The 16040-nt window shown below is 41.1% G+C and overlaps 1 protein-coding gene across 4 annotated transcripts; it reads right to left on the minus strand.

Moving 5' to 3' along the window:
- Positions 1-298: 298 nt before the first annotated feature.
- ZFYVE21 (zinc finger FYVE-type containing 21) lies at positions 299-15931 on the minus strand. 4 transcript variants are annotated; one of them, XM_040558836.1, is made up of 8 exons: positions 15760-15931; positions 9961-10011; positions 7931-8099; positions 6174-6249; positions 5305-5396; positions 4450-4503; positions 3089-3231; positions 299-1032 (listed from the first exon to the last, which is right to left on the minus strand). In XM_040558836.1, the coding sequence occupies exons 1-8, from the start codon at positions 15889-15891 to the stop codon at positions 997-999; spliced, it is 753 nt and encodes a 250-aa protein (XP_040414770.1). In that variant the 5' UTR covers positions 15892-15931; the 3' UTR covers positions 299-996. The 4 variants fall into 4 exon arrangements, with proteins under 4 accessions (XP_040414770.1, XP_040414768.1, XP_040414772.1 ...); XM_040558834.1 differs by lacking the exon at positions 15760-15931 and adding an exon at positions 12026-13401; XM_040558838.1 differs by lacking the exon at positions 4450-4503 and having other exon boundaries at positions 15760-15929.
- Between the last annotated feature and the right edge of the window lie 109 nt (positions 15932-16040).

Here is a 16040-nt window from a genome sequence, read left to right on the forward strand (position 1 = left end):
GCTATAAACTGCAGTATTCCAACCGTGGCAAATAAATACTTGGCTAGAAATGCTCTGGAGGATCCTTTGCACACAGGCTGACAACTGAGCCTTGCATGCATGTTTAGGGAGATGGAAGGCAGAAAGACGCTTGGTATAGCATGTGTAGGCAGAGGATTCATGCCAGGAGTTTCAGCAAATTATCAAAGCTTAAAATCAAGATTAGGGTGCTGTCTATAACAAGTCAAAGCTTTCAGAGTTCAGACAGAGACCATACTATCTATCATTAAAGAAACTACACTGTGAAAACATCAGCTCATTTTTTAAATAAGTGAATTAATTTATTCATATTTGTACATTAAAATGTATACAATTCCAGATACCATTACAGTTAGATTAACAAAAGCTAGTTACCAAAAAGAAAATACAAAACTAAAAATTATTCTGGAAGCTTAGTTATTACAGAAGGGAAGTTTCAAAATCATGTAATTCCAATTTGGTGGTATTTGGTGAAATGTGTTAAAAAAATCAATTGACTTCTATAAAATCATATCTAAGGCAGATTTTATTGTACATTGATTTTTAAACATTTGGATAGAGGGAAAAACCTGAGATCTAGACCCAAAAGCTATTCTCTGCAGAAGAGACATATACCTTTGTTTGCTTTTTGTGGCAAACAGTATATATAATTGTTACTATAAAAGTTGTGCTGTACATTAGCTGTAGTGCAGGTCACTTTCATATTTCATATTAAGTGCCAATAAAGGTTTAACAAAATATACAAAGTCTTAAAATGTGAGACTGTTTAAAGCATTAATTGTATACATATTGCACACTATAGTGAATACTCATGGTTCAAAATAAAACATTGCAGTTGCCAGATCTTACAGAATGAACCACACTGGAATGACAAAAGGTCAAGAAGAACAAGTGTTACCTAGCCACCAGGTTAGCAAAGTGAGAGGCAGGTCCTTTGAGGCTGGTGTCTTCCCTCCAGCTGCCAACAGTTTGCTGTTCTTACTGGTCCCGAGACTCATAAAGAAGTTTTGTTGCCTAACATGAAAACAAAACATTACTGTATTGAATACTTTGAAATTTCGCTTCCCCCCCATCCTGCTCCAAACACTTAAACCCTTGGGTTTACAGAAGTAAGTTCTTCTCCACCATTTTCCTTAGTAAGAGACATTTAATAGTGTTCACGGAGGCACTAAGGTAACTTTTGGATGCTATTAAAGGCTTACTTCAAGTGTAAAACCTGAGGCCACTGAAGAAGGCTTTAGATCAGCTTACTTTTGTTTCTTAGTCAGAAACAACCCTTTCTGATCAAAATTGCCTTGGAAAAAGATAGAACTATTTTTGAGATTCTGTTCATCTGGCTGAACGTAACCTGTAAATATTCTGTTCTATATTCCTCCTATTCCTTCTGCTCTCCCTTTGCAAAGTTTTAGTGAAGTGCTTCATTTGTCTCTTGACCTACAAGGTTAAGTTGGATCAACCGACCCCCTGTGATAGGAACAGGGGTGCATTCTCCAGCAACATTACAAAAAGTCCTTTTTAAACAGGTTGTTCAGGCAATGCTGACTGAAAGGCCTAAATGCTGACTGAAATTACACACTGTTAACCTCAAAGGCTGGCCTTCTGGAAGTTGATCTAATTCATCCATAGTCTGGCTATACAGAATACTTCAGAGTTAGGCCCTCAGTGTATACAGCAGCTGCAAGTGAGTATTTATCTGCAACCCCCAAGAATAAGATACAGCTTCAGGAAAAAAAACTTTTCTGGACTCCAATTTAATACGTTCCAACTTAATGTCTTTCTTTAGATTTGTTTTTTTATCAGGAAATTAATTCCTTTAAACATTAAAGAAATAATGAGAATATCATTTCTATATATCAAGCAGCACAAGAGCAAGAAGAAAGTTTAGCTGTGTATACTAGTCATATACTACTGTACAAATCTACATATTTATTTATTCCTGTATCTCAGGAATTCCAGCTACCGGGAAGTTTAGCCGCACTGTCCCATCTTGGTGTTCAAAGTTACATACTCATTTTTGGATTTTAGGAATTCCAGCTTGAATGCTGGAATAAAGATCTCCATCACTTCTGGGGTGACCTTATTAACCTGAAAGCATCAGGGAGAAGATGCACTTCTGAAATCAGCTTGCTGAGCAGGGTAACAAAGTGGAAATCTCAAATTTGAGAATTAAAAGCTATGCTATTAACTAGAACCTCTGAAAAACCTCACTGAACTCACCAGTTACTCAAAACTGAGCTATCCAAGGAGACAATTAGTGGAAGGAGGTATGTTAACCATATCAACAAAATTCTAGTTCTTATTATTTAGAGCTGCATTGCTTTGTGAAAGATGAGTTAAAAAAACTCATGAGTTAAAAAATAAATGTTCAATTACACTCAGGCAGCAACGCAAAGTCTGAATGCATGTTGCTGAACCCAAGTTAGATGCTGGATTTCAGGGTGGCTGGGGAGCTTAACAATGGCACTAAAGGAGCAAACAGGGCCACACATTTGCATTTGTAGACAGCTTATAAACTGCACCTCTAATTATCGATCAAATGAATAAAGTTCCAGAACAAGTTTGGGGTTTTTCTGGTCTCCCATAACTTACAATTGCAAAATATGAAACTTCATAGAGGAGTTGTTCCTAATGCCACAAGTTGAGACAGTCGTATTACACAGCATTCTGCCCATCCCTCTACTCCTGTTGCCAAAAAACTGTCATCTCTGATCCTTCATAAAGTAGCAAATACAGTTATTTGAGTTTAGGTTCAGGAAGATATTTCATAATGCGATTTTATCGGTGAGTAATAGAAACCTAAGAAAGACAGCAGTCTAATTTGCACTTGCTTTTCACATAACAACATGTAAAAGATCCTGATAAACCCGTTGTAGCATATCTTCAGCTATCTGAGCACAAAGCTGAACACATTTTCATAAAAAGCAGCTGTAGCTTCCGTTTTCTTAACCAAAAGGCCCTACAATCTGTGGATAAAGAAAAAGAACAAAAAAGAGAAGGCCCCAAAGGCTGCATACTCTCTCGCCTGCTCCAAAACACCTTGCAAAGACGTTCTTAAGCCTCCCTTGCTTACCTTATGCATAGCTGCCAGCCAGCTTGCTGACAACTTCTTGTTAGAGCTGTAGTCTTCACTGGCTGTAAACTTCATCTGTGTTAGCTCCTCTGATCCTGGTACTTTATACTGTAGAATCATACCTATGGCACGAGTATTACCTCCTGGAAAAAATAATAAAAAAACTGAACAAAGCTTCACAAACTAAATAAACACAACTTTTTAGCTAATAGTCACGGCTGAAGACAGCTATCTGACCACTTGATTCAAAGCACTAACAACTGCAAGTGCACCAAGTGCAGCATCAGGAGCCAGTGACAAAAGGGTGTTAATGCCAGGCAGCGCAATGTGCAGACTCAGTATTGTCTAGTTCTGTCACTAAGGCAGAGCTTGTACAAGCCACTAATTACACAGAGAGAAAAATCTTGTATTTCAGTATTACCATCTGCCTTCTCTTAAATAGATACCATGGCTTCACCACACACCCAGCAGTTTCTAAACTAAATTACTCTTCCCCAGTTAGACTGGTATCAAACAGGGATCCTTGCTTGATCCCAAGTCTGGCACATCAGTGATAAGTCCCACCAAAGTTGGCAAAGGTTGGGAAAGATGCTTCCACAACAGGAGCTGGCAATGACTTTGTTTATTTCCTAAAGGAAATCCACTACAAAAGACAATTGCTCTGACAGCAGCGTTGATAGCAAGGTGTTTGCATCTCTCCTACTCTAGCTGCACAGAGATTAAGATAAACCAAAGCAAGAATACAGAAATGAAACAAAAGCTTTGTGTAAAAACAGCACATTGATCCTTCACATTCAGTTACTGGGTTGCTTATGTACTGAAGTAGTAGAGCACGAACTAAGTCACAGGAACAGGACATTTTGCAAAGTTCTTTTCACAAAGACTGTTTGTACGAGAAGAAGGGGTCCTGGAGGCCATGACAGTAATATCCAAGAAGCCAAACAAAGACAATCCTGGTCTAAGCAATGTGATCAAAAGCCTGCAAACAGTGTTTGCAGACACAGCTATTTCCTCCTCTGGTAAGAGGTATATTCCTGGCTATTTTCCTCATTCCTGGTGTACAGAATTCAGCACACCTCTACTGAAGTAGGTGATGGGTAAAAGTTTTCCCTCTTCTAGCACAGACATGTACATGTAGTCTAAAGGAGGAATCAAGTGTTTTAGTTCTCCTCCAAGCAGTTACAAAACATTCATTCTCAGTTTATTAAATAGATGGGAAGGAATAAATACATGAACATAACTTGTCTTAAGCTGAACAGCTATAGATCAAGCAAAAAACTAGCACTGCAGGGGAAGACAGATGGGAGAGGGGTCAAAACAGCATGCTTAAGTGAGTCATGCTCACACAAGGTATGTGATACCTTCAGTAATATGCTGGCTCTCCAGAAGGCTGGTGTAAGTGTGAGTATCTTTTTCTACCATCAAGAAGGAAGGCAGGCAGGCAAAAAGATAAAGCGATCAGAACAGTAATGAACAAGAAATTACAGGAGCATTAAGCAACTCTGCAACACATCTGATTGATTTGAATACCAAGTTCATTAAAGTTAACGTGCTGTACTGACCATTGCATGGACCGTCCAATTAAAAATTCCAGCAGTGACAGAGATGTTGCTTATTAAGCAATTATTAAAATTCATGACCTTGTTTGTTCTCATTTCAACAAAATCATATTTAAGTTCATCCTGAAATACTAAGAAATCTGACAAAGTATGAGGCAGTTAAGTAGCTACCTTCTGATTCCAAGGTGTTAGCAGTTTCACTTGGTCACCCCTTCATCTTGAATGAAATTAAGAAAGCATAATTTTTATTTTTATTTTTTTGAGGAGTTTCTCTTACTCTCCTCTAAATTGTTTGCACAAATAGAAGAGAAATCCTGGCTGGATTGTGAAATAGAAGCTAAGACTGATAGCTCCCTCCAATGAGCTTTTCAATCCATAGATGTTTAGCAAAGAGAATGGATCAGACCAGGTGACGATCACCTTTATCAAGAAGTTCCCCCATTATTCAAGTCCTAAAATAATTTCTGACTTAAGTTTCACCTAAAATCCCATCAGCCACATGAACAGCTTCCATGCACTACACTCTACTCTGAGAACCACTGTAATATAATAATGTGGTTACACCTAAGCTACCAGAAATGCACTGTCTAGCTTGAACAATAGTTACCACTTCATCTTTTTCTTAATAGTTAATTTGTATTTAATGAAAAAAATTACCTCCAGGAGTAAATCCCTCTGTAAGTATCTGAACAGTTGAAATCTGTACAATTTCAATTTCATAGTGACTGTTTCCATCCAAAACCAGGTATCTATATGAAAAATAAAATGTTTTTGTTATTTTATTAAGTTTCTTGTTTACAATATCAAGTCAAAATCAAAGGAAATAAGTTAAACAGAATCTCTCATTGACTGGTAGCCTGTATACTTCTCAGAGTGGGGAGGGAGAGGAGTCAAGCAGGAAAAGTTACTTTTCATTGAAGTGCTTCACTTAAAAGCAAAATAGAGAACTGTAGATCAATTTACCAGAAGACCTTTTCAAAATGTTAAAAGCATTCCTTCAGAGTTACAGGGGAAGAAGAGAACGGGGAGTTTGAAGTTCTCTAGCCAACCAAATTCTAGGGATGACCAAAGTAATGCTCTGACTGTAACATTAAACAATACTGTGCAGCGTTGGACTCATCATTCTGAAACAAGGTTTTTTTTCAGTGGCTATGGAATTTTTTTCCCTGGTCCTTCTTCCTGTAAGCCTTCTGTGAGCTGTCAAAAACACTGTACTGCAGTGCCACTGAGACATTATCAAGGAGCGGAGCTCCGTCATTCCAAGGCATTCTAGCATTTCTGCTCCTTGCTGCTTCTGGAAACAGTCTTCACTGAACAAAGCAGGGGGAGTGCTTCACACCTCCTCTGAGGGCCACTTTTCCACACTGCTAGTAAATTCACACACAAACTTAGCCCAATAACATTATATCCATCCTTTCAGTCAGATTATTCTTCCAGTATCCCCACTGGAAGCTATCCCTGGATTTTGTTTGGGTTATGATAACAATATAGCCGTGTTCACAAGTGCAATTTCTATCAGTCCTCACCTCTGATTGTTGGAAAGTCGACAAACCATGAGCTCAGATTTATCAGATGTTCCCAGAGTTACAAAGAAGGAAGCACCTGAAAAGAAATGTTTTAGTATTCTAATGCAGAGTTTGGGAAGAAACATCCAAGAATCAAAAAGGATACTTACTGCACTGATTTGGCTCAATTAGGAGACTAACTGGAATGTTAAATTGGTATAAACTGACAAACACTGACAGGACATTCAAGTATAGAAAGGTTTTTAGTCAGTTCTGCACCATATAACCATTCACAATTATGATACAATTCCACCTACGCGGTAGAAATATGATTTATATGATTTATCTAAGATAAATCTTCCAAAAAATCTTTCAAAAATAAGTACAGATTTGGAGATAGCAAAACCAGACGACCCTACCTTCTTAAAATTACACAGAAGAATCAAATAGCAGGATGTGACCTTTAGCTGTACGCTTAATAGATACTAAGACACCTCTCTCTCATTACTGAAGACTAAGCTCAGTCTTACTTTGAGGTCAGTGAATTGCAGCCTTCATGTTGTACTATTTCTGCCTGCTCCAAACAGCTCCTCTGGCATCAGGAAAGTCACCTTCGCTACATGAGCCAAGTGATTCATAACTTAAAGCAGACTACGTGCCCACCACTTGATTTCCTCCATGCCTCACGCTCCCTGTATTACCTAATCCCAACACTGTTGGTCTGGGAAGTGAAAAAACAAAACATACAGCACTGTCAATTGGCCCGTGAGCTATCTCCACAATCTGAATCGTGCGGCCTCAGAACTTCACCTCACGATCTATTTCATAATAGCACCGTGTCTCACTGACCCTCAGTATGGGGCCCCAGGCTGCTGCTGACATGAGACAGAGAGGGACCAGCAGCGCAACTGCCATGGAGATCAAAATTGCCATTTCTCTGAGATCTGAACCTCCACAGCAAGGCAGGAATAACTTCAGACGTTAATTGCATAACACAAATGCAAGCAGGACTTTTTTAGCATTTATTTTTTTAAATCTTCAGGTTAAAACAAGTATTTTTAAGAAGTCATCTGCTGAGCATGGTGAAGAATGATTTGTATATTACAGGGACAAACATAACCCTTTCTGGAGCTAGAATCTCCCTAGGAACTAATCAGACTGCTAATCAGAGGTGTGGTTTAGCTTGCCAATTACACACACCTGCATCACGCTAACAGTGAAGAGCCCATCAGAAGGTCCCAAACAATCACAGAATATTTTGAAAACTGAAGACTCAGCTTTCTTAATATAATTGGAACATGAATTGCTGTATTGCATGTAGCTTTAATGCTGTGCAAAACTTACCACGCTTATGACCTGCCATCAACCACAGCCATAGGCCATGGACAAGATCAAAGCACAGCACCCTGTTAATTGTTTTAAAAATGTCTCTGTTAAGCATTTTCATCCTTATATAGCGTAACAGAAATAGCTAAAAGATGGACTACGTTAATAAAATGCCAACCACACGCATCTGTCCTCAGAGGCATTAAAAATTCCTTTGTCTTTAAAGAAATTTGTAAATACCTGATCCAAATCATCGACTTCTTGCTAAATAAGTTAATATAAAATTAAAAGGCAAACACGCAACAACAAATATGTATCTTAAGGAGACAAAACTGCAATGTGGCAGCTCATTTGACAAGAATTAGTCTTGCCAATTATCAGATCTGTTTAACACAGCATCTGAACAAATCTAGGTGAGATTAAAACAACGTATATACGCGCTCAGTACTTACCATTCATGAGCACTTTAAGCTGCTTGTCGTAAAACTCTGTTTCTTTCTGAGAGATGAGGGCACATTCAGCACACTGGCGCACGGGGTCCACAAAACACATGCGAGGCAGAGGCACTTTTTTACTGCAGCATTTGTCACAGAAGCACTTTCCACATCTTCGGCAGTGATGCTAAGCACGAGAGGATATTTTGTTTATTTACTAAAGAAAATATTACAGAATGATTTGATAAAGTTCCCACATTAAACATCCTCCTCCCCAAAAAACAGCACACTTTCTCAGGTGTAAAACGTACATGTTGAAGGGATAGGACAGTAGTCAAGTGGTAAATGGCATCTAGCTGCTGTAGTGGAAGGAGGAACTCTCTGAAGACTGAACCCCGAGGACTGCGCGTAGTATGAAAAGCACTACAGGCCTTTGTTGGCACTCTGCCAACAGACTTTTAAATCAGACCAGAGAAAAGACACTGAGAGGACCCTCCCAAATTCCTCACCTTACTGTCAATAAAAATACAAGAGGAGAGTGGTTTCTAGAACCCTTCCTACTTCCAGGCAGAGATCTCTGGGAGCTTCAACTGCAGCTTCTGTTTTTTCTCGCCCAAAACTTGTTCTCAAGTTTTTTCCCTGCGAAAAAGCTAAAAATTTTCATTCCTAAAACCTAAAGCCCCTTTCTCTATCAGAAATATCAGGCGGCATAGTACAAATCCAGCAAAGTTGTAATATAATCAGAGCAGCTCCTAAACCTTCACCAAGTGGCTCATGCTCCATCACTACTGGGGTGTGACAGTCCTGGTAGCTCCTCCTGATGCAAGTTTCCATGGGATGACAGTAGCTCAGGTCAGAACAAGTACTCCCAGGCAAGCCAGAACTGATTTGTGGCTCAAAGCAAGTTTCAATACACTTGCAGTTCTGATCACTGTTAGGCTTTTCTACCAACTATTATGCAAAGTTCTCTGAAGTACCTATTACCCATGGCTACCTCCATTTACTTCCCAAAGTTAACACAAGTAAAATACAGCAGCCTAATGAATTACTGCTTCTCAACCAATCCACGCTCTTAACTCATCCAACTAAAAGGTAAATAAAAAAAAGTCCATACTCTCTTAGTTCTTATAATGTAGTTACCCTAATGTTGTTCAGTCCTCCTGAAAACTTGCATCTCTCTGGTATACCACGCCAGTATGTCTGTTTTAAAGTTTCTCCTTCCTTTTCCCTCCAAACAATATATTAAAAATCATGAACTAGGTCAACGCACGCAAGTCACACTTCCACAAGCACATGCTAACTGCCCGTCAATGTAGTTATACAAAGAAACATTATTATCTCCTAAAATCATTGTTGGCTTCTTTTGGGAGACTGCCAAACCCCATTCCAGCAGGTTTTCTGACACCAATGTTCTGTAAACCAGCAACAATTCCACAGTGGTCTGCTTAAAATACGTTCATTACATAAAAGGGGTTTTTCTTCATGCAGTGAACCTAATTATGGTTCACAGCAATCAAGGCAGTTTATACTTTCTACTTCAATCAGAAATTCCCCTTTCCAATCGTGAGATCAGTTCTCTTTCACTTCCAGAACAGGACAATCTGACTTCTGGCTCTCCATATTTGAACCATACAGCCCTTTAATGTCAGATTGCAATTCATTACTCCTGAAAACGTTTGCTTACATTTCCACATCTAACCTTATCTCCCAAAACACAGCCACGTTAGTTCATTTGGTTTCTGTGTCGGTACTGATGTTAGCAGCCTACTCCAGCGTGGGCTCCTCTAACTCTTCCTTTGAATGTAAATCCTGTGGGTACACAGCATTTGGGAAAAGCCCAAACACGCTGAGCAACACCAAGGTCAAAGAAACAGAATATAAAAAAGAAGAAAAGTCCCCTACTCAGAAGAGGCAGAACAGAAAGAAAAACTATTTTAATGTACATCAGACTTCGCGTGATATTCTACTGAAATCATCCACATTTTAAACCAGAGCTCCATACTAGCATTTTGCAACAGTTAAAGCTTTGTATTTTGTTAATTTCTTACCTTTCTAGTTATGAAGTCAAATTTTGTATCACACTGCATACATCTTGGGCACTAGAAAACAGTACAAAATAACAGTAACCAACAACATTTCTAGATTTTTAATCATACTACTACCATGTGCAAAGACTGGGCTTTATTATTATGCCCCAAAAAGAATCACCTCCGAGAAGTTTCCATCCTTCAATCTTTTTCACCACGGTTTTCATTTATTTTAATACTGATGTAGCAAAATAACTTCATCCCCACTCACAAGACAAAAAAAAGCTGCCAAACTCATTCACCCTAAGGAATACTACATCCTGTCAGCAGTCAAAACTACATTTCTGAAGTTCTTGTCATGCTTAATTACATTTGGCTATCCAGACAGTCATATATTCTTGAGTTAACTATGTTTTCATGCAAGTTGTCATCCTGTTGTGATGCTCTGTTGACACTCTAAAACACTGTTTACATATTTTATTGCTCTCAAAGCTTGTATATTTTTAAAACACGCTAGGAGATTTTTGGTTTTCTTCCAAGCCACTAGGACTTATTTTTTATTCCAGCTACAAAATGTCACTACTTCCTGAAGCATCTCTTTCCTAACACAAGGTTACACCCACGCTCTTCCCAAAAGAAAAGCCAGAAAAAAATTGAAGAGGCTTCTCTCTCACAACTGAGTGTACAAGTAAGGGTCAGCAGCTCTGAGTTGCTGAAGTACCAGAAGTGTTCAGTGATTGTTACAAATAAAATTTTCTATGCAGAAAGTCACCTCCCACAGGGCTGATACTCAGCAGTTAGATCGCTGAATTTTCACCATAACTTATTTTTATCTGCTGTATCCAAAAAAAAAAAAAAAGTGGAAAAAACAAAAAGCACTCTCCAAGGCTTACAAATAATTACTGCCAGATTTATTTGCAAATGTTAATGCAAAATTACATCTCACATCTGAATCAGAACATAGTTAGATTCTTCAGAGTTTTGTAACTCTGGAAACCTAAACTCTTCAAACCAGGCTTTGACAGAGTTCAGCAGAGTGTCATCTTAAAACATGCCCTAGGCTGAGCGGGTGTCATTTGCTAAGCACACACTTATCACTCTTTGCCTTTAATTAATACATTTCAATACTTAACCCCCTATCTTCTAAGAATTCATTCAGGTTACAAAAGTTTTGGAGTCTGTTTCAGGGATTTCTGTTTCACCACATTCCCAATGACTGTCACAAGTTCTACAGGTGTAGCAAGAAACTACTACAGCAGCTAAGTTAAGAGAAAAAAATCTCTAGAAACTTTGTTTTCTTTTAGCTAAAAGCTTGTTCATAATTTACAACAGTTTATACAAAGCATTCTCACATCTAAACAGAAGTTTAGCAAATTAGAGAGTAACAGCAGTCGCTGCAATGGAACATAAATAGCTACCCTGCAATATTTGCTGCAGGAAGCTCTTTCTAAATCCCACACAAAGGAGAACTAGCAGTGTTCTGCATTGTCTCAAGCAATGTACTGAACCGAGGCACCCAACCTCCTCTTTTCACAATGGCCATATAAAAACTTATTCTGATATTCACTGATTAATAACCTTGAGCACAGGACAACTGTGGCATTCCCAAGGTTTTCTCTGTAACACAGAATGCTCCACAGCTTATAGCATATTTTGCTGTGCACTGATCTTCATTTAGTGTTTTAGTTTTTCATGTATGTAGATTAATTGTTTGCCCAGAAGCTGGGCAGGGCAAGGATTTCAAAATACTTTGAATTTACCAGGAGTATAATTCATTTTCTTAATGAAAATTTATAATTTCGGTCTGAAACCAGAAAGCACAAGCCACAACCTAGGGGGAAAAAAAAAAAAGCTCTTCTAAATACCATCTTAAATAGGCTTCATACACAATGTTAGGCGAAATGTAAAATCTGTTTTCAGCAAGTAACAGAATTACCCATCTTCTTCTTTCCTATGAACTATAGGAAAATATTTCTAAATTCCAGACCCATTGGGATAACGCTGCCTAACATACAGAGCAGTCAGAGAGAAGTCACAAAGTCAAATGGCACGCAGTGGCAGGCATCACAGAAGGCTATTTTCCTACCAAAATGTTCTGACACAAGCAGACGCAGCGTACTGTTCCTTCAAGGCACTTCTGCTTTAAGTAACCAAACCCATGAGAACCCGTCTGCACAACGACTTCATCAGGGAGCTCTTCCCAGGCACAGCAGCAGAATTTCTCCGGAGGTGAACCCTTTGCGTTCGGCCACACGCTGACACAAAACATGCGAGCACTGAGCTGCTTCAGTTTGGTGCTGCATTGGCAGAGAAGAAAGCGCAACGCTTGAGATACTTCTCATGTCCTCAAGACACAGGCTTTTTAAGACTACTGCAACTCTGATTTTTGTTTTTGAAAGTAGAAGCACTCAGATACAAAATACTAAATAAAAACCATATAACGAGTCTACTGATTTCACACACGATCAGCGTACTGCTAATTCTGGCAGATTGCTGCTGTCATTACTTCAGCAAGGAGAAAACGGAAGAACCACCAGTTGTTGGGTATCAGCATTAATTTCGGAGTACTGAGGGCAAGTTCAGCGCAAGTAGAGAGGAACTTCGGATGCATTTGCTGAAGCACGGTAACGAATTAGCGTAATTCCTCAGCCCCACACAGAGGTGAGAATAGTGCAGACCGGCAGCAGGCTCTAGTTACACTTGATGCGCTGGATTTGCATATACAATAACAAAGTGATCGGAGAAGTGATGCAGGCTAACACCTGGTTAAGCACGTTAACACAGCGAACATTTGCCAACATGAAAGTCTGCAAGCTCATTGAATCAGCGCTCGCAAGGTGCCTGACAAGCACAGCTGGTGCCAGCGGCAGATGCCTTCTGATAACAGCGGGACTGTGCGCAACCGGTTCCTTGCTGGGGCTCCGTGAGCTCGCTAGCAGCGCGAGAGCAGCGCTGTCACACAACCACCGAGAGCCTGAGCTGACAGCAGCCGCAGGCACACCAAGCTGGGTTCCATCGTGCCATTCCCCCGTCGGCTGCTCTCCGAGGCAGGCGTCACTCCTCAGCCACCTGCGATCTGGGACGCAGCCCGACGCCACGGGCTCCGGCCACCTCTGCGTTGTAACTCCCGAATTTTACGGGACTAGTCCATGACTTCCCCCACCAGCACATCGCCCGTTGAGCTCTTCTGGGGTTTAGCAAGCAGCTTTGGTTCAGACCCTTGGCACATGCACTGACCAACGGCTTAAGCTCTGTCTCAAGTTTAGTGATGTCCACAGATCTATGTAGTATTATCAACCTCAACTCCTTATTTATTTCAATTTCACTGAAAGACAGACCACCAAAACCATTTCCTATAGTCCTGCTTCAGTCTTACACACTCCAAACTCCTCATACTTAGAGTCTGTACAACACATCCTGATATTTAGAGACTGCACAGTCTTGCAATACGGATTTAGAAAACTTAAATGTATTCCAAAGTTACATACTAAGTTTAACAAAACTACCAACTGCCATAACTCCTAAGACTTAATTTTACTTTTAAAAAACAAATCTGAAGACATTTCCTGCAGAAAAAGTACTGAATTTACTGACTTGGCATGTGTTACTGGTACACAGCAGAAGCCAGCGTATTTGAAAAGCCAGATCAACATTGGGTAATACCTGCCCCTTCTCTTGGGGGAAGAAAATATGTTCTTTATTTTACTGAACAAAATCAATGGCTGACACAGTATCAAGAGCAGATGTTCTTGTTGAATACACTAACTAGCTAACGCTGCCTCTTAAATTTGATTTTAATAATAAAAAGATGAGTTTATAACTTCCTTGTTATACTTCCTTCCCTGTACACTGCATACTTAAAGAAAAGTTTGTACGTGGTAAAAGCTAGTCAAATGGATGTCCGAATTTCAGTACGCTTTGAGGTAAAGAAATATAGCGAAGCAACTTTTTCTTTCTTCACAACAATAGATGCAAGATTAAGAATATGAATGAACACAAGCATTTAAAACATTTGCCTACTATACGCCTCCTCTCAATAGCAAGTACATCTGAATTTGATGCAAAGGCAACATTCTCTCACAAATCATCATCATTCTGTCAAACATACCACAAAGAAAGTCACGTCTTAAGCAGAACGAATACGTGCGATACCACTGATAGAAAATTCAAATTCACACCATGCATCAGATTACGTCTATTCACTTCAGAAACATCAGTTCTTAAATATATCTAACTAGCTTCAATAAATCGTACTACAAATCCTCACACAACTTGCAGCTGAATTAAGATGGTACTATGTATTAGACCTAGAAGCACCGTTTTTTATTTCTTTAAATGAAACTAGTCGGCTATAATTGAGAACTGCCAAACTATACAGCTGCACTGTCAGTCTGGGAAGAACCGACTTTCAATTGGAGGTAACTGTTAGACAAACTGCATCCACTGCTGGTGATGTGTCAGCACTCAGGTTTCCAGGTAGCTGAGGTCAAGGTACACAGCGCATCGAAAGTCGCCTACCTGGCAAAAGCAGACGGCACGCAACGCCCTGAGAAACCAACCCTTATCGAGTAACTCCGGATCCGACTTGGCTGCACGCTCACCGATCGATGCACACCTGGGTTGCTACTGACGACAGGGAGGATTTTATTCTCTAATGCTGGAAGAGACTAACTTGCAAGAACTCCTGCAAGATACTTTTATCTGCTTGCTTGTTTAAAATAGTTTGAAAAAGTGGCTTTCCAAAACAAGATCATTATTTTGGACAAAACTAGCAACCGGCTTACTAGCCACAGCACCTTCTGCCAGTAAAGGTTTGCCTCTGTCGCTGCAGTAAAGGCAGTTGCTCAGTGAGCTGCAGAAGCCGCTGTAGCTGAGTGTCTCTGCCGGTATAATAACTTCTACACAAAACTTTTTGCCTCCAGAGATACCCGGTAAGGGCTAAGTTTTCTTCCTTGCTCCTAACCAAGGAGGGCAGCGTTCCTGTATAACACAGACCAACCACATCCCTATCCGGCAAAGAATGGGTCTGTTTAAAGGCTCCCTGCTTAACTTCATATTGGCTCCTCAAAAATAAAACTCCAGTCCCATTTAAATGCATTGGCACGTAGCCACACCACAGAGGGGTAATAAGTAAACAACTGATTCCGAGCTCTGCTAGCATCTAGCTGCACGGACTGGTAACACATAATGCACATTATGTGAAATGTAGAAGACTATCAGGATAGTTTATTTCAAAAGCATTTAGAAGCAAAGCTGACTGAAAAGATTTAAGTTGTTTTAGATTTATTTAGCACTCAGAACATTCAGACTATGCGCCAGAAAGGGTGCTCTAACTCAGCCTTTCACTGGGCTCTGCATTATTTTTCAAAGTAACGTTCTTCAAAGGTAGCTTTATTGACAGAATTTCCTGAGTTGGAAGGGACCCACAAGGATCATAGAGTCCAACTCCTGGCTCCACACAGGACCACCCAAAAACCAGCCCCTGTGTCTGAGAGCGGCGTCCAAACGCTGCTTGAGCTCTGGCAGGCTCGGTGCCGCGACCACTGCCCTGGGAGCCTGTCCCAGTGCCCGACCACCCTCTGGGTGCAGAACCTTTCCCTGACACCCAGCCTGACCCTCCCCTGTCCCAGCTCCATGCCGGCACGGGACGAGCAGAGCCGGGAGAAGCAGCGCCGGGAGCCGCCAGCCCCACGACCGGTCCCGCCTCAGGGCCGGGGCACCGGGGGGGGGCTGCGGGGGCGCTGAGGGGAGCCCGCGGGGGACCGTTGGGGGACCGTTGGGGGACCGTTGGGGCCCGCAGCCCCCCGCCCGCCGCGCTACCTCCTTGTCGGGCACCCATGGCGGCTCGTCGAGGCCGAAGGGGCTGCGGGCGGCGCGCAGCTCGGGCACCATGCGCAGCCCGCTGGCCGAGCGCACCAGCTTCTTGGCGTCCGCCGCCTCGCTGCCCGACATCTTCTGACCGCCCCCCCCCCGCGGCTCCGCCACCGCTACTCGCCCCTCCGGACTGGCAGCGCTGCCGGCCAATGGGAGCCCCGGGAACACGGGATGAGCGCGGCGCGGAACCAATAGGGAAGGGGTTTTGGAAATGCCCGCCCGCCCGC

Source organism: Cygnus olor, chromosome 5 (genome assembly GCF_009769625.2).
Source record: "Cygnus olor isolate bCygOlo1 chromosome 5, bCygOlo1.pri.v2, whole genome shotgun sequence".
NCBI classification, from domain to species: domain Eukaryota; kingdom Metazoa; phylum Chordata; class Aves; order Anseriformes; family Anatidae; genus Cygnus; species Cygnus olor.

Coding starts and splice junctions, on each gene's coding strand:
- ZFYVE21 (XM_040558834.1), bottom strand. CDS start 12,208: ATGTTTTGTGTCAGCGTGTGGCCGAACGCAAAGGGTTCACCTCCGGAG. Junction 4,504..5,304: donor AGAGGGATTTACTCCTGGAG/GTAATTTTTTTC, acceptor TCTTGATGGTAG/AAAAAGATACTCACACTTAC. Junction 3,232..4,449: donor GAGCCAGCATATTACTGAAG/GTATCACATACC, acceptor TATTTTTTCCAG/GAGGTAATACTCGTGCCATA.